Raw genomic sequence first — 25,537 nt, 5'->3', positions numbered from 1 at the left:
GAAGTGCTGCTGCATTCTCATGGCTGTGGGTTATGTGAGCATTACGTTTTGCTTCCCAATTCGTGGTGCCTGTTCGTAGCAGTGTTCAGAGAGTCGAAAGCACTCAATCTAATTTTATGGTTTTTGAAGCGTCGTGAGAAAGGGGACGAGCAAGTACGTAGACATTGTTCATTCTCACTTGCTTATCTCAATGTTTGTCAAACTCATTATCAGCTTAATGCGTTATGCGCAACCTAAATTTCCACACCAGCTTCACACAGGACGAGAAGTATATTGTACCGGATGTGATTTCCTTACTGCGAGATTTCATCGCTTATTTGCAATAGTGTTCCGCTGGGTAAGAATTTTTGAAAATTTCACTGCATTGCCCTCTATTTTGCTGCAGAAAACCAGTCACCGGCATCACTCCTCTTGGGAATGACCCGGAGATGAGGAACCTGAGCCACCAGTCCAAGGGAGTGGTGACACTGCAGTGTCGGTGGACACAGACACGATGAAACCACTGTGCAAGAGCCAGATGATGTCCAGGCATTTGTGCCGCACCGTCACCGTATCTGTACCCTTGTTCAGAATAAAGAAAACAACACCTTTGCATCTCCGGGTTCACTCCCACTTTCAGTGATGTCATTGATCGAAGCAAATGAAGTCCAACTTCTGGAGCAGATAAAACACCACTTTGGAGCGGAAAATGAGCCTTTTCCAGCATTATTAATCCAATACCTTCGAATGTAAAGATTTATTTCTGTAACATAAGCAGCTGCTCAGTTTTTAACAAAATGGAATACCCTTCTACCTGGATGCATGTGCAGTTCAGGCATGGAATGACGGGCCTGCTGTATCTCAGCAGTTAACAAAATGGGTTCAAGAGTTTATAATCGTACTGCTCAGTGTAATTACCGCAATAAGTCACACAAGATGCTCGTCGTTAAATAAGAACTGTAGTTGCACGAAGTATTATGCATAGTGCCTCTACTCTGAACAAAGCTACCCTTTGGGCTGTGTGGATTGTATCCGGTATGGGCAATGCAGCCTTCAGTCTACGAGTACTCGCTATACACAAAGGGTACAGGAGAACACAGCGGAACTTGGGCGGGCACAATGTATACCTAACAGCATGAAGACACCATGCACATAAGATTGGATATTGTCACGTGGTCGTGACGTCGACGAAGAAGCAGTCGGCGTTTGCAGGATGAAACTGTTTATTTGGCCGAACTTGTGCCGGAAATGAGAACTAGAGCTACAGCAATACACGCTGTACACTGATAGCGGCGAACAGGGCGTCGTCCGTCGATCAACTGACAAGCGGTCAATCGCGTCGGCTTTTATACAGGCGGTATCAAACTTTCCAGCAATATCGCTGGTGGCGGCGTTATCTCTAGACAAAGCTGGAACATTCGCGTGCGGGGCGCAATCTTAACAGGACGATCTACTATAGACGTGAAGCTTCTCGAAAATGCTTCGCGGACAGCGTCGAGCGTTGATAACCGTCCCTGCCGGTCAAACCCGAATACATCAAAACAAGACAAGAAGTGGGCGTGGCATTGCCCCCCTCTGAAAAAGCATCGTCCCGATGCTTGTGAAAGAACATAGAAGAGAGAAAAAAAACAAGTGCATACAAAATAAATTACAATAACAAGGAAGAAAAAGAGTCCCCAGGTTCGCTAACGCGCAAAAAACGGCTTAAGGCGCACGACATGGACGACTTCAGGTCGTGCGCGGCGTCGCTGGGAGTTCGTAATGCCGTCCGGGATCACCTCGTAGTCAAGAGCGCCGAGGCGTCGAAGAACCTTGTATGGCCGAAGTATCGCCGAAGGAGTTTTTCGCTAAGCCCACGTCGGCGTATCGGCGTCCAGACCCAAACACGGTCCGCCGGGCTGGTATTCCGCGAAGCGTCCGTCGAAGATTGTAGCGACGGCTGTCGGTGTGCTGCTGGGTCTTGATGCGCAGGAGCGGGCGAGCTGTCGAGCTTCTTCGGCACGGTTGTAAGTAAGCGGCGGCATCGAGGTTTTCTCGGTCGGTGACGTGGGTAGCATGGCGTCGAGCGTCGTCGCCGGGCTCCTTCCGTAGACCAACTTGTACGGCGTCATCTGCGTCGTTTCTTGGACGGCCGTGTTGTATGCGAAGGTCACATACGGAAGGGATGGCATCCCACGGTCTTGTGTTCGACGTCGACATACATGGCCAACATGTCGGCGATGGTCTTGATTTGCCGCTCGGTCAGGCCATTTGTCTGTGGGTGGTACGCTGTGGTCCGGCGGTGGCTTGTTTGGCTGTATCTCATTGCCTGAGTTAGGTCAGCAGTAAACGCCGTACCTCGTCGGTGATGAGAACTTCTGGGGCGCCATGACGCAGGACGATGTTCTCAACGAAGAACTTCGCTACCTCGGCGGCACTGCCTCTAGGCAGGGCCCTCGTCTCGGCGTAGCGGGTGAGGTAGTCTGTAGCTACGACGATCCATTTGTTTCCGGTATTGGATGTCGGGAACAGCCCCAGTAAGTCCATCCCAATTTGCTGGAACGGCCGTCGAGGTGGCTCGATAGGCTGCAGAAGTCCGGCTGGCCTAGTGGGCGGTGTCTTGCGTCGCTGACAGTCCCGGCAGGTCTTCACGTAACGAGTGACGTCGGCGGAAAGGCGCGGCCAGTAGTACTTCTCCTGTATTCTTGCTAGCGTGCGAGAAACACCCAGGTGTCCAGCCGTCGGGTCGTCGTGCAGAGCCTGGAGGACCTCTGGCCGCAATGTCGAGGTACCACGAGAAGGCAATCGGCTCGAAGCGGTGAGAAGTTCTTCTTTAGGAGAACACCGTTGCGCAAGAAAAATGACGCCAGTCCCCGCGTGAATACCTTCGGAACAACGGTGGTCCTGCCCTCGAGGTATTCCACAAGGCCCCTGAGTTCTGGATCCGTTCGCTGTCGTTCGGCGAAGTCGTCGGCACTTATGATTCCCAAGGAGGAGTCGTCCTCCTTGTCGTCCTGCGCGGTGGGTCGACGGGGGCGCGAGACAGGCAGTCAGCGTCGGAGTGTTTCCTTCCGGACTTGTAAACGACGGTAATGTCGAATTCTTGAAGTCGTAGGCTCCACCGTGCGAGGCGACCTGAAGGGTCCTTCAAGTTAGCTAGCCAACACAATGCGTGGTGGTCGCTCACAACTTTGAAGGGCCGGCCGTAGAGGTAGGGGCGAAACTTGGATGCAGCCCAGATGATCGCTAGGCACTCCTTTTCTGTTGTGGAATAGTTCGTTTCTGCCTTGATAGCGACCGGCTAGCATAACTGATGACCCTTTCCTGCCCGTCAGTCTTCCTGCACAAGGCCGGCGCCGAAGTCCCTACGCTGCTTGCGTCGGTGTGGATTTCCGTATCGGCGTTCGTATTCGTCGAAATGTGCCTAGTATCGGGGCATCTGAAGCGCCGTCGCTTTCAGTTCTTCAAATGCTTCGCTTTGCGCCCCCCCCCCCCCGACGTTTTGCCCACTTGAATGGCACGTCGGTTTCGTGAGGTGAGTTTAGCGGTTCGGCGATTCGTGAAAATTCCTTGACAAAGCGCCTGTAGTAGGCGGCACAAGCCGAGAAAACGGCGCACGGCTTTCGTGTCGGTGGGGGGCGGGAAGGCAGCGATGGCAGCTGTTTTCCGCGGGTCTGGGCGAACACCACCCTTGCTGATCACGTGACCCAAAAACAGCAGCTCCTCGTATGCAAAGCGGCACTTTTCAGGCTTCAAGGTGAGGCCAGAAGTCTTGATTGCTTGTAGTACAGTGTCAAGGCGCCGGAGGTGTTCGTCGAAGCTTGAGGCAAACACAATGACGTCGTCCAAGTACACAAGGCAAGTCTGCCACTTCAATCCAGCCAGCACGGTGTCCATAACGCGCTGGAACGTCGCAGGTGCCGAGCAAAGACCAAAGGGCATAACCTTGAACTCGAAGAGGCCGTCTGGTGTTATAAAGGCAGTCTTCTCTCGGTCTCTCTCGTCGACTTCGATTTGCCAATAGCCGGTCTTGAGGTCCATCGACGAAAAGTACCTCGCGTTGTAGAGTCGATCCAGGGTGTCGTCTATCCGTGGGAGAGGGTAGACGTCCTTCTTCGTGATTTTGTTCAGGCGGCGATAATCGACGCAGAAGCGTAGGGTTCCGTCTTTCTTCTTCACTAACACCACGGGTGACGCCCATGGACTCTTCGACGGCTGGATGATGTCGTCGCGTAGCATTTTCGTCGACTTGTTTCTTTATGGATTCGCGTTCTCGCGTTGAAACTCTGTACGGGCTCTGCCGGAGTGGCCTGGCATTTTCCTCTGTTATGATGCGATGTTTTGCGACTGGGGTCTGGCGGATTCTTGACGATGACGAAAAGCAGTCCCTGTATTTCAAGAGCAGGGTTTTGAGCTGTTCTTGTTTATGCTCGGAAGGCTAGGATTAACGTCGAAAACTGGTTGAGAAGCTTGGTTCGTCGGTGTTGGCTCGAAAGAATCGGCGATGGCGAAAGCCATCGACGTAGCCGTGATTTCTTCGATGTAGGCGACTGTCGGCCTTTGTTTTACGTGGCTTAACTCGTTGCTAAATTTGTGAGCATCACTGTTGCTTTGCCTCCCCGCAACTCTGCTATCCTCTTGCGACGCAAATCTCGCGGTTAATCAACTGGTGCTGGTCGCTTCAATGACGCCTTCCAGGTCTGCTACTTCTGAGAGCCGACGGAAATGATGACGCTGGAGCGAGGGGGAATGGTGACTTGGTCTTCCAGCACATTCAGAGGCATGCTTCCCTGGCGGCGTGTACCGCGGGTAATGCTTTTTTCTGTAGATATTGTTATCGACTTCGTCTGAGGTCGATGACTGCACCATGAAGGCCTAAGAAGTCCCTACCAAGGATGACATCTCGGGAGGCATGCTGAAGGATACGAAGCTTGCGGGATACATCCGGTTGTTGATGGAGACCCTCGCCTGTGCAGATTTCCTGCCGGCGTTAGCTAGGTGCCCTCCCGCTGTGCGGATTTCGGGGCCTTCCCAGGCGGTCCTTGACTTTCTTCAGCTTCGGTCGCGAGCCGGTCCACTGATGACAGAATAGTCGGCTCCAGTATCGACGAGAGCGGTGACGTTGTGGCCGTCGATGAGAACGTCGAGGTCACTCGTTCGTCGCCTACCGTTTCGATTTGGTCGCGGTGTCGGATCCGGCTACGTCGGTTGTCCCGCTGCTTCGTCGTTGTGTCGTCAGGTCTTCTTCGGGCCGTGAAGTTTCGACGTCAGGGCTTCCGTTCGGCTTGCGGCGTGTTCTTTAGATGTCGTTGCGGCGTTGTCGTCGGCGGCGGAGGATCTTCGGTATTTCGTCGTACAGCAACCGCACCTCCATCGGTTGCTGCCCTTAGTTTTCCGGATACGGGCTGGGTGACCGGCCTCGCGTTGGGCCAGTGTATGGTCGGCGTTGGGGGGGAGACGTAGCGGCCTGGCGACGGCGAACGGGAAGGTTGTCGGGGCGTCCATTGCGTTCCCGCGAGGTAGTCGGCGATGTCGTGTGGTCTTTCCCCTCGCTGTGGACGCGGCGCGTCGATGGCGAACCCACGCAGTCCCATCTGTCGGTACTGGCAGCGGCGGTAAGTGTGGCCAGCTTCCCCGCAATGGTAGCAGAGTGGGCGGTGGTCGGGGATTGCGCCAAACGTCGTCTTTCTCGGCGTGTATAGCTGCCGGCTGGCGGGCGGTATGACGTCGGTGGCGGCGGCGGTGGCGCCTGGCGGCGGAACTGCTGGGGTGGCGCGGCGTCTTGACGTGGGCGAGGGGGGGGGGCGTTGCGTCGGGCTGCAGCGGCATAGCTTGACTGCTTGCGGCTGTGGCTGCGCTGACTCGGGGGTGCCCAGAGACTGCCGTATTTCCTCTCGGACGATATCAGCGATCGAGGCAACTGCAGGCTGTGGTAAGGGTAAAAGCTTGCGCAGTTCTTCCCGCACGATCGCTCGGATCGTTTCACGCAGGTCGTCGAGCCGACGGCATGAACAGCTGTGCTGTCTTGAATCGATCGGCGATTGTACTGGCGGTTGCGCATTTCCAGGGTCTTCTCAATGGTCGTCGCCTCTGAGATGAATTCTTGGACTGTCGAGGGTGGGTTCCGCATCAGCCCAGCGAAGAGCTCTTGCTTTACCCCTCGCATGAGCAACCTGACATTCTTGTCCTCGGGCATGGCTGGGTCAGCGTGGCGGAACAGTCTGGTCATTTCCTCTCCAAAGATGGCAACACTTTCATTTGGAAGTTGGACCCGCGTCTCTAGCAAGGCTGCGGCCCTTTCTTTTCTGACGACGCTTGCAAACGTCTGCAGAAAAGCGCTGCGAAAGGCGTCCCAAGTTCGAAGAGTGGACTCCCGATTCTCGAACCAGGTCCTTGCTGCGTCTTCGAGGTAAAAGTAAACGTGACGCAGCTTGTCCTCGAGTCCCAGTTGTTGAATGTTGAGACCCTTTCGAAAGTCTCGAGCCAGTGTCCGGGTCTTCGAATGACGACCCGCGGAAGGTTGGCGGCTCCTTGGGCTGCCGGAGTAGGATCGGCGCAGGCTGCACGGGGTCGGTCATCGTCGCTGCGGTGGGTGTTGGGACCTTGGGCTGCCTGGTTTGTTCGGGAAGGAGCCCGTGCTCTGGCTGCAGTCCCTTCTGCCTGCGGCTTGTTCGACGATCCGGGTATTCTTTGCTGTCGTCCTCCTCGCGGCTTGGACTTGGGTCAGCGCTTCGCGGGGCGTCCGGATCATGGAAGAAGCAGCACCTCCACCAGATGTCACGTGGTCGTGACGTCGACGAAGACAGCAGTCGGCCGTTTGCAGGATGAAACTGTTTATTTGGCCGAACTTGTGGCCGGAAAATGAGAACTAGAGCTACAGCAATACACGCTGTACACTGATAGCGGCGAACAGGGCGTCGTCCGTCGATCAACTGACAAGCGGTCAATCGCGTCGGCTTTTATACAGGCGGTATCGAACTTTCCAGCAATATCGCTGGTGGCGGCGTTATCTCTAGACAAGCTGGAACATTCGCGTGCGGGGCGCAATCTTAACAGAACGATCTACTATAGACGTGAAGCTTCTCGAACAATGCTTCGCGGACAGCGTCGAGCGTTGATAACCGTCCCTTCCGGTCAAACCCGAATACCAAAACAAGACAAGAAAGTGGCGTGGCAATATTTGTAACTTAGATTGATGTCCAGCGCTAAGCCAAGGTGACAAAAAAATAAAAAGGCTGATGCGTCAAGCACCACCGTAAATCGAAAATAAATCAATTCACTCTGTTTAAAACAGAATTTCCTTTCTTGCTGTAAGACAAGTACAATTTTTATTTCCATTTTCAACGTACTTGTGACTTTCATGCACAGGTGGCGTCGCACTTGCCTTGACCGAAAGACGCTTGGCTAAAACCAAAAACGCGCGTTGCGCTCCGGTAACGTTGAACGTTTGAGCGGAACGGGGAACGGACCGCAGAATCGGTCAGCTAAAAGCGCCTAATAACTCTTTAACATGAGGCGGGATGGCGACATTAGCCTTACTTCTGCGTCCAATCAGCGACGCTCTTCTGGCTGTCACACCGCTTTCTCTGATTACGTTCTCCCCATTAACTACTACAGCTACCACAATGGTTTGTTTAATCATTCATCATGGACGTTAGTCGCCGGGATGGAGATGTGTCACCATGCGTCAGCGTGGGTGCGTACACAGTAAACGGTGCTATAGCTGCCAAACATCAATTGACATTGTGTAAGCTCTGTTATATCAATGTACTGTAAACATGAACTACGTCTGTAAGAACACGTTTTACTTTCGTGTTATACCGATTCCTATAACAGAGGGATGAATCATGTTTTTTTTATGCTTAGCCTACTGCTTCAGGTATTCAAAGCACAAAGGGTAAACCTAAAAACATGGTAAAGAGCGTGAGAACTTAAAGAACATGGTCACAAGGCACGGCCCGTCAGACGGCGCCAGCGACTGCCTACATCCGTCCACACCCACGATCCATTCTCATCCATTCAGAAAGTCTACCATGGTCAGTATATACCAGTTGCGGTTGTCAGAGGTTGGCGACAATGGTCCAACTATATCAGTACCAACACTGGAGAATGGTGCGTTGACGGTAGGCATGGTGCCCAAGGGAGCGCGTCCCACAAGGTGACAAGGCACTGTGCGTTGACATACGTCACATGACTTCACAAACCGCTTCGTATCAGATTGGACGCCCGGCCAGTAGAAGTCCCCAGTTACTCTGCTTACTGTTCTTGTGATGCCCTGATGGCCGTCTATAATGCCTTCATGCGCTAATTTTAAGACAGTTTCCCGCAGTTGACGAGGCACCACTAGTTGCTCTAATTCCTTTCCACAAGACAACTTGTGTTTGCGTAAGAAAATTAAGTCCCGTAGGAAGAACACGGTTTCTCGGTCGTTCAACACAATCCTTTTACCAATTGCCTTGAAACAGGCTCGTAGTGTTTCGTCTCTGCCTGATATTGCTGTACTATTTCGCTTTTTACACGCAAAGACTGCAGAGCATCATGGGTAAGGGCGTTTCTTTCTCCATTTTTGTTCGGCCTGCTCCTACAGCAACTGTTTTTTTTGGTTCCGGACCCCCAATCAATACATCTTCCTTGGCCACGTTCTCAGACTCCCCGACCGCTGTATTCTCCTGGGAGGCAGCAACGTCACCGCATTCCTTCGCTGGCTTCTCCTTGTCGCAGTCGGTGGTCGGTTTCGTCTCGGTCTTCCTACGTGTATCATAGTCAAGTGGGATTGCGTCTGGCAATACCACGCCCTTAATGTTCCCTAGAGTCACGTCGTACAGTGGGTCCACCATGCACTTCACGAGTACTTCACCAACAAAAGATGGACTGCGCAAAAATACTTTGGATTCTGGAAGGTACCTCACCGTACGATCAAGTAAATACACTATACTCGATGTCCAGTCAATTTCTTTTCGGTACTAAGGCAAAACTTCTTTGCAGACTAGTTGGTTCATACTTGTAAACTCGACTTGCTGCGCAACCAGCAGGAAAGTCGTCCTCCCTCCTTCTTTCCTGCTGGTTTGCGCAGCAAGTCGAGTTTACAGGTACTAAGGCCTGTCGCACGACAACGGTGGTTGCAGCCGGTGTCCCGGAGCACGTCAACTTGTCTCTTCTCCAGGAACCCCTTCATGACAGGCACGTTCACAACGTTGCCGGCGTAACAGGCCGACTAGATGTCGCAGTGACGATGGGTATCGTCTCGCCGTCTTGTAGCGTCACGTATCCATCCTTGCGCTGCTTAGAAGTCGGGTTCTTTCCTTCCTCCGACAGGACACACGACGCCTGGTTTTTATGAAATTGACGGTTACAGTTCTCGCTGCTGTGGCCAATCCTATAGCACTCCTATATGTTTCACCGCATTCGAATGCCAAGTAGCTACATGAAGAAAGAGGAAGACGAAGTTGGTGCGCGGCCGTCGCCGTGTTCGATCAGGAGCTTGGGACTTCGGACCCCGTGCTGCCCAGCTCCTGTGTTCGTCGCAATGGTATGAGTGAGTGGTCGACGACTTCGCATTGGGTCATGAGCGTGCCGTGCTGTGCCATGCATAGACATTTGCATAGAAGGACGTGCTTGGTATTCTGCCAAGGCTTAAACAGCATCTTCAATACTGCAGTGTTAAGTTTATATGTATTGTGTCAGTTTTGTATGTCGTTGAATTGTGCTCCGTCCTAAATGATAAAGAAATTTTATGTCTATTGTCTCGACTCTGCACGTCTGAGTTCCTGGGCCCACGAACCCTCACACCTTGTCTTGGTCACAGGCACAATATTCGTGACTTGTGTCACGTTGTTCGTCTCATTGCCTTCATCCGTTGTTATTAAATCGTTCCACAAAATGTTGATCTTAAAAGCTTCATATCCGGCAGAGAGAGGATAAAGCCGGTACAAAACAACTGCGGATGGTACAAAACATTTGATTGTGGCCTCCTGGCTGAGGAAGTGAAGCTTCGCCTTTGTGCATTCTCAAAAATATCCGCGTGCTTCATCGTAGCCGTGCAGCTGAACGGACTTTGCCCTATTGAAATCGTCCTGACACTAGACTTGTGCACCGGTTACAAATCGCGGGTGTGGGCTTCAAGAAACCGCTAGCGGCGTGGAGCGGGGAGGGAGGCAACAGAAAAAGTAGTCCCTTGAATTTAGAAAAAAAAGTTAATGACGGCGGTAGGTGGCTTGCCTACTTTCTGGAGAGCTGCATCGTCTCCGCTGTGGAAGACTCGTATACTACGGCAACTTGTTCATTGTCTTCGAAGCAGGACTGAAAGTAGGGCGAGTTGCTAATATCGTAGGGAAAAAACTGCGCGCAAACGGACGGGACGAAGAAAGTGTGCTCGTGATTGTATGCATCACTCTTCTCTTCTCTGCCTCTGTCGTTTTTTCGCCCCTTTATCCCTTCCCCCAGTTCAGGACAGCGTTGCCAGCCGTACGGTATTTACCCTGCTGTAGGGTATTTTCGGGCATTCATCGGGTATCGTGGGGTGTAGGGCGGTAACGCGATTTTTGGACAAACGTAGGGTAATTTCCACCTTTCGCTCGACATTGATCAGTGAAAAATGTAGGCGATCGACGCGACATCTCCGAGAGTGACATTCCTAAATTGATACGAAAACTAAATCCTTCTTTGAATGAAATTAGAACTGTTTCAATTCACACGTCACTAGCATAGGGAAAGACGAAAGATAATACGTCACACATCCCTTCAGCGCTAGCCTTGTTGTTTTTTGCCATGGATGGCTCTTTAAATGTGAACCATTTCTTAGCGAACCCAAGGTACTTTGAGCCTTTCTATCTATCTATCTATCTATCTATCTATCTATCTATCTATCTATCTATCTATCTATCTATCTATCTATCTATCTATCTATCTATCTATCTATCTATCTATCTATCTATCTATCTATCTATCTATCTATCTATCTATCTATCTATCTATCTATCTATCTATCTATCTATCTATCTATCTATCTATCTATCTATCTATCTATCTATCTATCTATCTATCTATCTATCTATCTATCTATCTAGCCGCCTATGTCGCGATGCTCTCGTGATCGCCTCCTTAAATTGGTGTTGACCACAATGGCATGGAAGGGTAGAGGACTTGACGGGTATGCCTGTCTGGTCGTGGTATGTATAACGCAAAAATCCTGTCCAGTACGTCGTCAAACCGTTTCCTCTGGACACATGTGGCACATACCAATTTACCACGGGCCGCTGTGTACGGGTATGCGCCACAGGTGATTGAAATTTTATATATACCAAGGAACGGCGAGAACAGACATGATAATTTAAATGCGAGAGCGTTAAGAAAAACCGACATCGGCAGCGTTGACCAGACCAACGTAAAGAATAAAAATTAGGATCCCGCACGATTCCAACCCAAGCATCCTGCGTGACAGTCATGTATTCTACCACAGAGCCACTCCTTGAGATAGACACCCTGTGCAAGCGTTATGTCGGTGCCACGTAATTTGTGGTTGTGGTGCCGGCTATGTAATGTTATGACAATGCAATAAACACTACGTATGTACTCCTACAATACAGGCGTCATGTCAGGTTAACGTTTGTGGTTTCAGTGTTTTGCTCCTCTTTTATGGCATTCTAATAAGATTACGTTTAATTTCTATGGTCTAGCAAGCTATATATGATGCTTTGCTCGACCCCGGAGGAATAGGTTAACGAAAGTTACGCATGTTATTCACATCATCGCACCGTAAAGTGCACATCGTTTTGATAATACGCACCTATGCGCTTTAAAGTGAGTGATGATGTTACGTCATACCATAAGTTGCCCTTTAAACACCAGTGTTGTCGACGTACATGGGAAGCCCACAAAGCATGGGATCTGCCTAATTTTAAACCAGAAAGTGTTTTATGCCGGGGTCCGCCAAAACTTCAGTGACGTATTTCGGTCACGGAAATGACGTCGAAAAATGCACGCGCGATCTGATGGTAAAGCAAAAAAAAACTTCACCAATGGGCCTCGAACCCAGGAGCTCTCGGTTCGCGACGACAGCTTTCTATCCACGGCGCCACGGTCTTTTTTTTTCATTATCGGTCACTGCGCCACGGTCACACACATTGCGGCTTTACAAACGCGCATTTTATAGTTCACACTTTCCTCTCACAGTGCTCTTGGTCGGGGGGATAGTGTCACCTTCTGGGAGCAATAAAGTGAAGCAATGCAGCATGACCACGGCCTTCGCGATTAGCTCTTGCAACACGTCTTCGCTACGCTTGCGTCCATTCGACGCGTTTCCATAGGGTCAACGCCTTAGCACACCGCGAGGTGGTGAGCTTAGGCCCAAGCGTCGGCGTCTCTCACAGTATCCGTGCATACCAAAAGTAGCTCTGCGACGCGCGCCTGGGTCGCCTGGCTGTAACACCGCGTTCCCCGCTTGCGCTCGCCCGGGCTACAGGAGAGACACGACACGCGTTGCGTTTCCCTCTAGTGTGGCCGTGGTGTTCAATAACTCTCATCATGCCGCGGGATGGCAAGCTCAGCCTAAGTTCTGCGTCCAATCAGCAACACTCTGCTGGCTGTTACACCGCTTTCTCTGATTATGCTCTGACCGTTAACTACTACAGCTGCCACAAGGGTTTGTTTAATCACTGATCACGGACGTTAGTCGTAGTGATGGAGATGTACCACCAAGCGTCAGCGTGGGTACATCCACGTTAAACGCTGCAATAGCTGCCAAACACCAATATAAATTGTGGAAGCTCTCTTATATCAATGTACAGTAAACATGCAACTACTTCTGTAAGGCGCGTTTCACTTTCGTCTAATACCGATTGCTATGACGGAGGGATCAGCCAGGTTTTTAACATGGAAGTGTTTTATGGCGGGGTCCCCCAAGACATCGGTGACGTAGTTCCATCACGGAAATGATGTCGACAAAATGTTCACGAGCACATGGCAAAGATAAAAAAATTACAGCATATCCACGAGGTGAGTGATGGTGAGGTTGGCGAAGCTCCGGAGGTTATGGGTGATAGCGTTATTCCTCCGAGAAGTTCGCCCAATAAAATCATGAAAACACGTGAGGTACGGTAAAGATCTCGTTCCTGATGCCAGAAATCGCGGTCAGGTTATTAGCGAACCAAAGTCGATCACACACGTCGCAACTGTTGCCAAACGAATGAGCGAGAAATTCCCGCTCTAACCACGCGTCGGCTCCTTGAATGTGAAACCGCTGGCGCCGCTTGGTCGCCCCTACCCGCGCACGAGCACCATCAGGTCTGCCTGGCGCCGCTGCTCGCTTCGCCGCCGCTTCTCGGGCTCGCCTTCGGGGTCCGCTGCTCGGAGTGCACGTTGCGGCCGCGGCGTCATTGGCGCGCACCTTCACGGGATCCGCCAGGCGCCACGCTCGTTTCGCCGCGGCGCTCGCTTCGCCCACCAACGATCCAGGAGGCTGAGAGAGGCACTCTTTCCCCGCACACCCAGGCACAGCCCGCGCAGCAGCCCATCGGTCGACTAGCGGCACTTCCCCACCATCTGTGGCGATTCCACACAAGCGCACTATTTCGCACACTTCTATTGGACTAACGCCATCTAGGAAATGAGACGAGAAATGGTCATGACGACACAGATTGTGCACAGCGCTATCTAGAATACCATCACTCACTGCAGTTTGTATGTACGTCTATGAGACAGCGCCATCTATTATACTGTTCGGGAGATACTGCCGTTACGCCTGACACGGGCAAGTTAGACTAAGAGGAGCTACGCCTCTAAAAAGGTCCATCAAGGGGAGTCAAACCTACGACCGCATGGTTCACGGCAACAGATACCGGGCCTGCAATCCACTGTGCCACCGTCACACACTCTGGAGGCTTTACAAAAGCGCCTTTGATGTCTCACACTTTCCTCTCGCAGTGCTCTTGGTCAGCGAGGTAGTGTCAGGAAAGCTTGGTGGTCTAGTTGGTATCGCATTATGGTATAACAGTTTCAGCGCAAAGAAACTTCTTCGTCCGGCGTCGTTTATTGCGGTCGAAGTTTTATAACCTAATGGGGTGGTGTCGCCGTCTGGGAGCGGTAAAATGAAGTAATGCATTGCGACCATGGCCTTCGAGATTAGCTCCTGCAACGCGTCGTTGCTAGGCGTCCGTCGCATTCGGCGCGTTCCAATAGCAGAAGCGATTTTGGCAATGCACAAGACACCTCGAATGGCGACCTTAAGCAAGCCTCGGCCTCGTTTGTAGCATCCACCCATATTAAAAAATCTACAGCATATCCACGGGGGTGAATAATGATGAGTGGGGGCGAAGCTCCGGAGGGATTCATCGGTAACCGTCAATACTCCGAGTAATTCGCCCAGTATATGATCAAGTAAACACGGTGAGAAACACCGCGTATATATTAAACATCAAACTTTTATTGTACTCTTGTTTACATGGGCCCTTCATTACAACGGTCCCCCTAGCGTACGTCGCCGCACTGAATCGAACGATTGCCTGCCACCACGCGCCATATGTGAATCTTCCGTGAATTCTGCCCAGTACATCATCACCGACGTGAGATCGGGTGCGTTTATACTAAAGGGTCGATGATAGTCATGGCGACTTGCAGCTGACTTTAATTTTACATGTACGCTGTGAATTTTTATTGTTTAATCGCGCACAGGCGAAATCTCACACAGGCACTACCTTGGAGGTCAAAATCGAGTGGCTATATATACGGGGTGGTCAGTGAACGGTTGTGCAGCGCGAGCAGTCAGTTTTTTCAATCAAGAAACTCACTAGCAGACGCTGCCTGCGTCGGCTTCGCGAGACGAAGAGTGGGGGGGGGGGGCCTAGAGCACGCATCTGCAACTCAGCGAGCGCCTCCGCGCCCTCTAGGGATCTTTCTGAGAACTAGAAGTGGCTACAACAGCGCCTACTAGTGAACACTCCAAGAACTAGAGGTGGCTACCTACTACTACTTCTACTACATACTACAGAGGACGGAGAGACCCACACCCTAAGGAGCTTCGCCCCTAAAATAGTTCTGCGACGTGCGCTTGCCACTGACACTGCGTTCCCGCTTACATGCGTTTCCCTCTAGTTGGGCTATGGTGTTCTACTTACTTTTTAAGATGCCGCGGAATGACGACCCTAGTCGACGCTCTTCTAGCTGTCACACCGCTTTCTCTCGCACCGTCAACTACTACAGCTAGAACAAAGCTTTGTCTAATCACGACCGCTGATCGTGGATCATGGACGTTAGTCATTGGGATGGAGAGGTGCCGCCAAGCGTGAACTTGGGTGTGTCCACGTTAAACAGTGCTATAGGCGATTTTGTATTTCCCGCAGTTAGTCGCCCCAGCCAACGTATTGGGCCAGCGAAGCAGCCGTGGCCCCACCATACAAGCTGCTTCCAGCAGGGTGTAAGCAAGTTACATGCTTGCGCAGCAAAGCGTTGAGATCGACATTTGCGTTTGTTTGGTACGTACCACGCCACAGCGACAAGTCATATATTTTATCTAATTCGCATTTATGACGTATGCCTTTATTTGTTGTATTAGCAACCGCCAGTAGCTGGGTTTACAAGCCAACATGGCAGCACCCATCCGGACGCGACCGCCCACTTCGATCCGAACTCACGCTTGCTACTCGCCCACTGTCCTCGCAGCAATAAATAATTGGTGAAATCGGCTGTCGCTTTGTGCCAACTTACGCTGGGGAAAAGGCGTGCGGTATGCTTTGTCTTTATTATTGAGATCAGCTGGCTTTATTTAGCCATGCCTGCTAAGCCTTGTCTGCGAGAATATTAGAATCAATCTTGGGAACACTGCAAAATACTGACGAACACGTTGCTCGCGAAGCTTCAGGACGCAAATATAAAGCAAATAAATGCGTAGCTATCGAAATTAGGGCCACACAGTGTAGCACGACAACGTAATAAATTCGAGGCGGGAGAAAACTGCATCCACAGGTGCCGCCATGTTTACTTTTCCGCCGCTGCCGTCTGCTCGCTTTTACTCGCGCGTGCGCAGACTGCGCAAAGCAGAAAGCGAAGCTGACCGGTGTTCCGGGCTGATTTGCATCGTCGCTGCTCTCAGAGTCAAAGTCTGACGAAAAAATTACACCATCTCCCGTTAAAAGGGACCATGAGGCGATGCGAAGCCGGAGCACTTGCACGATCGCGTTCCGTTGGCATTCGCTGGGCATGCTAACGACCTCGCGTCGTGGAACGCGAGGAGAACACTACGCGCGTCGAGTCTTCCCTCTAGCCTGACCGTTAATTCTCACAGGACGTGCGGGGAACGCGGTCGACAGGCGCGCGAGAGAGATGCGGCGTAGGATAGGAGAGAGAGGAGGCGACGCGCATGCTCTGGCCCTGATCGCGGCGCTGCGCAGGAGAGAATTTCGGCATGTCGAGGCCACATTTCAGAGGAGCCTACCGAGGCAAGCGCTGGACTGAACGCGCGCAGCGCTCTACCACTTGAAGGAGAGAGACTATAGAGGAGGAGAGTAGCGCATGCAGCGCGAGAGCAGAAGCGAGAACTCAGGAGAAGCCAAGCAGTTGCTGTAGAGAAGTGGAGAGTGTAACGCGCAGCTGTTGGAGAGAGGGAAGGAGGAGAGTCGCGCATGCGTAGAGTGAGTGCGGGCTACTACGCTGCGTGCGGATTACCACGCCGCGTTACATACCCCGAGCAAGAGATACTTCGCATGTAAAAGCAGCATCCTGAGACTCGCTGCAGCTCGTTAAAATCGTTAAAATTAGCCGAAACCACCCGTAATGCCGATTTCTGCGTCTTTCATCGTGTTCAGAAGCGCACGCGAGCGCCGCGTCAGGTCGGCAGCCATGTTAGCTTTCCGCTTAGACGATCGCGCACTTCGGAGTGCGCTAAAAAATCAAGGCCAGCGGAAAAATACATACTACATAAAGAAGAAACTATAGTTCTCCTCCCTATGTCTCGAAAGCGGAAACCAACTTCAAACCATCGATTGCGGGCTACTCGACGTCGCTGGCCCGCATCGATTGTTCGGAAGAAAGTGCTAAATAAAAGAAAGAAGACCGCGCGTGGCAAACAGACGTAAGCGCACAAAAACGCATCGTTATCATCAATACAACGAATAGTTGTGAAGCGAAGAGCATTCTATTGTGGATAGCTCAACAAAAGGAATACCTAAAGACGCCAACAACCGAAAGGAGACCCTGAGACTATCGGGCATGGTCGCGTTTTGATGTATAAATGGGAAGGCGCTGATAGGTATTTCTCTATCATTGCAGTTTAATAATAATGACGGCGCCAAATGATTGTACGTTAAATTAGCGGTCTTTTTTAAATTACCACAAGTTGCCTGCCATCGAAGAAACATCAAGAGCTCGGAAGCAATATTTTTTTTTTGCAACTTGTTTGTGCAGCAACCTAGCGTATGTAATGTTGTCTTGTAGATAATCTTGTGGAATAACGACCACATTTCTGAACTTTTTACTACTTGCCCTGTTCTCCTCATATCGTTCCACTACCATGCCCGCTCTGAACGCTTGAGGTCTCGTATAACGCCTTTGGCGTTTGCCGCAAGAAGTCCTTGAAGATCACTTGCCGACAAGGGCACCTAAAATCACATTTCAAAGCGCAATGCTCGACCATGTGTGACACACTTTGAAATCCCCGTCAAAACTATGGCGACTCTTTGTAAGCTCAGGGCAAAATTGAAAGTTTTTCGGTGGTAAGACCTCATAGAGCTAAACATTAGGGGTTAATTTTATTATGGCCAATGCAGTGCCTAGTTTGTAAATGCAAGGCCTTACGGGAAATGTCTTCTTTCGAATTACTGAAAGTATATTCTATTATCGTAACGAGAAACAATAATTGAAAGATCTCCAGTGGATACCAGAATAGTAATTTTTCCCTGTTTTGGTGTCTTTGAATACGAAAAGATAGTAAATAAAGACTTAAATGAGTCAAATTTCTCACTAAAGCAACTACCAATACACAGGCGATAAAAACTTAGGATGACCATTGTCTCACCAAATTGTATTGCTCATTTTTCTTTTTCGCAGAAGCTGTCAACATTCGTCAGCGTCACAATAAGCCTGCTGGTCGGGGCTGTCGTACTAAGTGAGTACCACAAGTGATCTTTGTTGTCGTTGCTGTGTGAACAAATTTATGTAGAAAATTGTTATAACAGCTTAATGATTAAGAGGCACATGTTAAGGAAAATATTATTTATCAATTAACTGAAGAGCTGTAAACGGAATAGTTCTATTGCCAGCAGTGGTTATATATATCTATCTATATATATATATATATTATATATATATATATATATATATATGTATTAGAGAGGCTGCAATAGCCCAAGGTCATATACATGTTTCACATGATTGGGCAAAGAGTTGATTACCACGGCCGTAATTTTTTAAAGATAAAGTCAAATGCAAGTAGCGTTACGAAAAGACCATTCGACCCTGTAGCTTGCTAACCAGTCTAGAGAAAATAGGTATATACTTGCTGGCGCTTATATAGAGGAATAGATGAAAAAGCGTCGAAATTTTGTGCTGCACGAAAGAAAAGAACACCGCATAAGCCCATATTTTAGCAGAGTGGTCGCTGAGTTTTTGTCCCAAATATTGGGTACGTCTATGTTCACTTTGTGCACCGCAACGAATTATATATACTAAGGTTTTCCCAGATTCGCTGCAATTGACTAGTCATTGCGATTGGCTTTCGCGGTCTTGTTGGTGAGCTATACATGAATTGTTCGTTTCTGTTTCCTTCGCGCAGAAGGAACGTTGTAGAAGGTTGTGTCTGTAAGTATTCATTCGCGTGACGCTACCCTTACACCAATGTTTTTCTGGAGAAAAAAATAACTGTGCGTCACAACCGGTACAACATTGGTTATAATATGTTGAGGAGGCACGAATGAGACATATAAGTTCAGCAGTTTGTTTGAATCAAAAACACTCCAAATGAGAGCGGTCAATATGAGTAACGGGAATTGCTTCTGCTTGATGGCGTTCACAATCTTGTAACGGCGTCCAACAGCTTCAAATGATGCTTCATCTTCTGATGCCGTGTATATATAATTATATATATATATATAATATATATATATATATATATATATAATATATATATATAATATATGTCAAATTGTCACCAAATTGTCAAGACGTTTATTAACGGGGACTCAGCGACGGCGCACGGCAGCGACAGTCAAGCGGGGCCGACTCTCTGCACGAGGAGCGTGCTCTCAGAGAAGAGAACGACCCACTGGAAGGCGCTCGACAGGACAACACATTACTTAGCAGAACGCTTCGCTACAATATATATATATATATATGTATATATATAAACTGCAATAACTACAAATAACGCTCAAGAATGTCAATACAACACGCAAAACAGCACAAAACAGGCAAAGTAACGTGCAATAAGACCGTCTTGCAGGCTAGTTGGTTCATATCGGATGTGTGGCGTACTGCGCCAGCACGAAGTAGGGAAGCAGAAAAAGAGAAAGCGGGCGGCCGCGTGGTCGATCCGCGGAACGTCCCGCGGTGTTCTTAACGATACGACCATCAGCGAACAGTGCCATGCATTATTTAGGGTGATTCTGTTCCTGAGAATAGCGCCACCGCTCGTACGGAGACCGACGACGTAGGCCCGTACCGTGGTGAAGACGCCAGCTGGGCGAGCGTGCGCCATGAAGGGGAAATGACATTACGGAGGTGCGGATACCACCCTCAAGAAAAAAAATATATTATATATATATATATATATATATATATATATATATATATATATAATATATATATATATGTATAAGCTGGCTAGCATAGTTGCATAGTGTACAGTGCACACTTCCATGTTGGCACAAGCTTGCCTTTGTTGGATTGGACATGCATTCTTTAGAGAAAGTGTTCTTTTCAACTATTTTTTTCCTCCGTTCGCCCGATGCTATTCGCAGAGTGCGCTCCTGTGCCATTTACGCCTTGCACGGAGCCAATGAATCTGATATGTTCATGTCTCGCGGTATCGCACTGGCCAGTGACGCGGTGTCTTGTAGAACGCGATATCTTTTATTGCGAAAGCAATTATATGGACAGTCTCAGCTGATTTCTGCCGTCGCCACCATCATGCACGATATATCTATGTATATATATATATTATATGTGTGTGTATAAAAGCCGCAAGAAAAATATTTCAGATAGATTTTCCGACTCTCGCTTTGCAGCACGCGGCGTTAGACGGTTAGGCCACCAGCAGTACCATCTTTGAGCCTGCTAACGGCGAGCTATTTATATACACCGTTTACTTCAGCATGTTTTCTTAGTCACCACATAGATGGCGCGATGTGCGCGCGTGGCGCGCTTTAAAGATCTTCGCCCCACTCCTGCGAACGCCGTTGCTCTTCGCCCTACAGGGCGTGGTCGCCTTCGTGCGCTTATCTCGAGAAAAGAGAGGGTGGCCGGGGGGGGGGGGGGGGGGTGGAGCGGAGGGTTGTATGTCTTGTGCTTTCCCCGCGATGCCCGCGCTGATGTCACAGAGCGTACGAAGGTCACTTCGCTCGCTGCAGCGGCCGCGTTTTCGAAAGGAGTGCGCTGTTCAAACAGCAATAAGTAACAACTGTGACAGTTCGCGCTCTTCCTGTGTGTACCTGTTCGTTCGTTCGTGCGTCCTGCTTTATGTTTGAGCAGTGCGCTTCAGGTGTCTAGCTGTGACGCATGATAGTTCGCGCTCGTCCTGTGTGCGTTCTTTTCGTGCGTGCTTTGGGCTCGAGCTACGCGCTGGAAATTTCGAGCTGCTTTCCGTTGATCGCGTTACATTATAATTTCTTGCTATCACATTCATTGCTTCACCGTTGCGGCGAAACTGCGACTTTTGTTTCCCTGTTGCTATTCGCAGTGTTGTCCCACCATGCGCTTAAAACTTTCTGTTCTCGATGCGCAGGATGTTTGAGTGTGGTGCACTGCGCCACAGTGTGAAGCTACACACCTACAAATAGTGTCTGTCAAATGTACTGCGTTCATTCTGACGAAGGCTGGCCCAGCAGCCGAAACGTTAGTGAAACTACATTTCGCACGTGAGTAATTCTCTTCACTCATCTATCGTATCGAACCCATCGATCTTCCTACGCAAAGTACTCTGCAACTATGGATTCCCAGAGGACCACATCGAAATATATTTCATTGAAATTCCCAAAGGCACCACCTTCCATTGTCTCTGCGGGCGACTTGCAAACAAAGTATTTGTTCCAGCACTTCGACCCGCTATTGGCAGGTACGCCAGCGTATGTTTCACATAGTGGTGCCGTTATTGATGACATGGCATTGCTGATGGACTTCGTTTCCCGAACGACATCTACGTTGATTGTGCACATCGGCACCAACGACTTGACGAAGAAGAAAGCACAAGCCGTCTTCGAGAGCTACAGCGCACCTGTATTCAGAAGGAGCATCATGGACTACGGAATCTAGACGCCACACTTATCTTGCCGAGGGCTGCTAACCGTCGCCACGGATGCAAGAGCCAAAGGTTCATCCACCGGTTCAACCGTCAAGCCAGCCTCTTCAAGAGTTTTTTATGTCGTTATAACATACGTTCCAGAGTGGTTCAATTTCTTGACCATGCACTTGAATGTCTGCCCCCTGCACGAGTCTTCGCAGCGGACGGCGTGCGTCTCAGCTTTGAAGGTGTCGCCCTCGTGGCGTGCCATGCCCGACAGTTGTACTTCGAATCTCCGAGTCAAGCGACCACGGCGTCTTGGCAGGATTGTGCCCCAGCTATTCAACCCGCGTGCTGTCAACGGCAGGGATGAGCCCTTTTTCGTGTACCGCCACGCCGCTGCGAAAGAAACCAACTGCAAAATCAAGAACCGCGACGTGCATTGATAATCGCCTGTCCGCTTCGAGAGTGCTGCGCAACGGCCCCAACTCTGCAGTCCAGCCGCCCGCTGGTCCTTGTTCGTCGCAGCGGGCGGCTGGACTTGACTAAGAAATCCATGCCGCAGTCATTATTGTCAATCACTACCGCTCATGTTTGAAGTCCCTAATGAATGAGGATAAGCAGCTCTGTAATCGATTGGTGCGTACTGCCCAAGAGGTCAACTCTCTGTGCACATTCGAGGAAAGGAAATACAATGAAATATCTGCTGTCAAATGTAAGAAGTTACTACGGGACAGCGTGATGGCTGATTGCACGCCCGTGCAACTACTGCAAAATTTCAGTAGGGCGCCCTCCCTTTCCAAAGTACGGCATGTTCCTGTGATGTTTCGAACGTTGTTAACCTATTGAGCTGTGTTCTGTCCATGATGAAGTGACTGTATTATTGCGCGGTTTTAAATTTTTGTCGTGCAACGGGACACTGCGACAAATTCCAGCTACTTACAGACTTAGGCAATTTGCGCGGAATCTGAGGTTGAGGGAGTTCTTTCATGATAGAGCTACCAATGGTGATAGTTCCTTGGCACTGCCGTCATCTAAACGCTGGACACCACCCTCGCAACGTGACAACTATCTTCACTTATACATTGATGCAATTCAGCGCGATGTCATTGAAGCATACAAGCAGAAAACTTCGTTCTATCGAAATATGCGACAAGAATAACTGAAAGCTGTCGAAACATTAAGGAAGCGTGCCGACATCCCTATCAAGCCAGATGATAAGGGTGGTGCCGTTGTGATTACCAACACAGCAGACTATATTGGGGAGGCTCTGAGGTAGCTTAATGATCGTTCATTTTATAGGCGACTTGATGCAGACCCCACAAATGACTTTAGAATAATTTGAAAGAAAAGATCAATGTACTATCCAGAGAAAAAATATGTAATAAGGCAGCCACAACAGTATTCCCTCTAAGTCCTCTGCGGGCCGATTTATATGCTGCCAAAAATTTATAAGCCGAACAATCCCCCCGCCCCATCGTTTCAGCTAACGGAACGGTGACAGAAAACCTGTCTTGTTATGTCGACTTGCTAATTCGTAAATTCCACCGCATTGCAGTCTTTCGTGAGGGACACGAACCACTTTCGTCGGCAATTAATGGTATTACCGTGTCTAATGGTTCCTTCCTTGTAACACTGAACGTATCATCCTCTACACAAACATCCCTCATTCGGACGGCCTCTTGGCGGTTGTTGACTCGTATGACAAATTTTCCGGTGATAGGGTTGTTGACGGGTATGACAAATTTTCCGTATAGTAGGGCTGTAGACAGCCCTACCATACGGCACTATTTGAAATGATTCTCCATCTGAACATTTCGTGTTTAATGAAGTCCACTACTCACAGGTTAGCGGCACTTCTATGGGAACCAAGATTGGACCGAACTATGCAAACATATTTATGGGGAGGCTTGACAACAATTTTTACGCAGTCGCCATTTCAAGCTTCTATGCTACAAGAGGTTCATTGACGACATATTCTTTATTTGGCCTCATGGTGAATTTCAACTGCTGGCATTTATATCAAATTTTAATAAAGTTCACCCATCCGTATCCTTCACGCACGCCTACTGGGCGGAACTATTAACTTCCTTGACGTCGCTGTAATGCCTAAGCAACGGGAACTTATTCACCAAGCTTTATCAGAAGCCTACTGACGGACAGCAATATGTTCATTTCAACAGTAGTCACCTTAAACATTGTAGATCAAGCATCCCATATAGTCAAGCAGTCCGTTTTAAACGCATTCGCTCAGAGCAGGCAGACTTCTGTGCTAGCTGCGATAAACTACGGGTTTCCTTTCTAAAACAGAAGTACCCCCTCAGATTATTGAGACGCTGTGGCACGCGCAGACAAGCTTGACCGTAAAACGCTTATCAACGCCGAGAGACGTCCCCGTGGCCTCAATAGCGCTAACCTTGTCCTCACGCATAGCGCCTCAGCGCCTAATGTAGCAGCAGTTCTCGAAGAAACATTACAACATGTTGACTCAAAGCGAGCACTTAAAGTTTTTGCAGAGCCACCCCGCGCCGTGTATCGCGTTGTAGTAATTTGTAGATATCCTTACGTCCTCCAAAGTTCGAAATAACTATCTTCCACATGCCGATCCATCCATTTCGCAAACTTCGATGCTAAGTTGCACTCAGGCGACGAACACCACTGTAGCTAAAAGCACGGCTATTTTACGTGTGACAGAGATAATGTAGTATATTTGTTTGAGTGCTCCATCTGCAAGTTGCAGTGTATTGGTCAAACCGAAAATGCATTTCGCTGCCGTTTCAACAACCACAAGGTGCATGTGCACTACATGCTTCATTTGCCAATATCTAGACACGTCGCCAGCACCGGCATTCCTTTGAATCACTTACGGCGACTATATTGGAATCGGATTTCACGTCACATTATAAGCGCGAAATGGGCGAGTCATTTTTAATTCACAAGTTTACCACGGTTTCCAGTGGCTTAAACGAAAATGTGGGTAAGCTGGCTAGCGTACTTGCATAGTATACAGTGCACACTTCCATGTTGGCACAAGCTTGCCTTTGTTGGATTGGACATGCATTCTTTAAGAAAGTGTTCTTTTCAACTATTTTTTTCCTGCGTTCGCCCGATGCTATTCGCGGAGTGCGCTCCTGTGCCATGTACGCCTTGCACGGTGCCAATGAATCTGTTATGTTCATGTCTCGCGGTCTCTCACTGGCCAGTGACGCGGTTTCTTGTCTAACGCGATATCTTTTTTTCCTATTGTTATTCGCAGTGTTGTGTCCACCATGCGTCTATTACTTGTTGTCTGGATGCGTAGAACGTTTAATCGTGGTGCACTGCGCCACAGTATGAAGCTACACACGTGCAAATATTGTCTGTCAAATGTACTGCAGTCAGTCTGACAAAGGCTGCCCCAGCAGCCGAAACGTTAATAAAACTACATTTCGCACGTGAGTCCTTTCCTCCCCATCTATCATACCAGACCCATCGATCTTCATACCCAAAGTACTATATATATATATAGAAGAAGCTTTTCCAATGGGCCAAACGTACTTGGGAAGAGAAGAGACACAACTAAGCGGTTGTCTTAATTTTATTTGCCAACGGTTTCGACCGGAGGACCGGTCTTCGTCAGGGCTTATGAGCAAATACAGCGCTATACGAAGATCCGAAATCGTCGTGGGCACTCTTAGTTGAAGGAAGGAAAGAGAGGAACAGCTTGACAACTTGACTGTTTTATTATTTCCTCTCTTTCCTTCCTTCAACTAAGAGTGCCCACGACGATTTCGGATGGTCGTATAGCGCTGTATTTGCTCATAAGCCCTGACGAAGACCGGTCCTCCGGTCGAAACCGTTGGCAAATAAAATTAAGACAACCGCTTAGTTGTGTCTCTTCTATATATATATATATATATGTATATGTATGTATATATATATATATATATATATATGTGTGTGTGTGTGTGTGTGTGTGTGTGTAACAACGGAGACCTGGCGTACGTCAGAAAACCTGTGTGTTCTAGCTGCCCTCATCTTCCTCCCCTTCCTTTCGCTCGTCGACCCGTGAACCGGGACACGTTTCGCCCTCCCTCCGACAGAGCGTCAACTTATTGGCACAATAGTGACGACGAAGTTTGCTGACGTGCACAATGTTGTTAGTTAGCGGTGCCACGC

The 25,537-nt window shown here is 49.4% G+C and overlaps 1 protein-coding gene across 1 annotated transcript in view; it reads left to right on the top strand.

The window, feature by feature from the left end:
- LOC119376904 (dual oxidase maturation factor 1-like) overlaps window positions 1–25,537 on the top strand; it is a gene marked incomplete at its 3' end in the record, with an annotated part of 236,896 nt that overhangs the window by 86,786 nt on the left and 124,573 nt on the right. Inside the window, exon 2 of the mRNA XM_037646574.1 lies at window positions 17,995–18,052. Coding sequence (XP_037502502.1) covers window positions 17,995–18,052 — 58 coding nt within the window. The remainder of the gene's footprint in view (window positions 1–17,994; window positions 18,053–25,537) is intronic.

The sequence above is a fragment of the Rhipicephalus sanguineus genome, unplaced genomic scaffold (assembly GCF_013339695.2).
Source record: "Rhipicephalus sanguineus isolate Rsan-2018 unplaced genomic scaffold, BIME_Rsan_1.4 Seq271, whole genome shotgun sequence".
In the NCBI taxonomy this organism is placed as follows: domain Eukaryota; kingdom Metazoa; phylum Arthropoda; class Arachnida; order Ixodida; family Ixodidae; genus Rhipicephalus; species Rhipicephalus sanguineus.
Note: the sequence above shows the minus strand (reverse complement) of the source record. Positions and strands in the feature narration are given on the sequence as shown.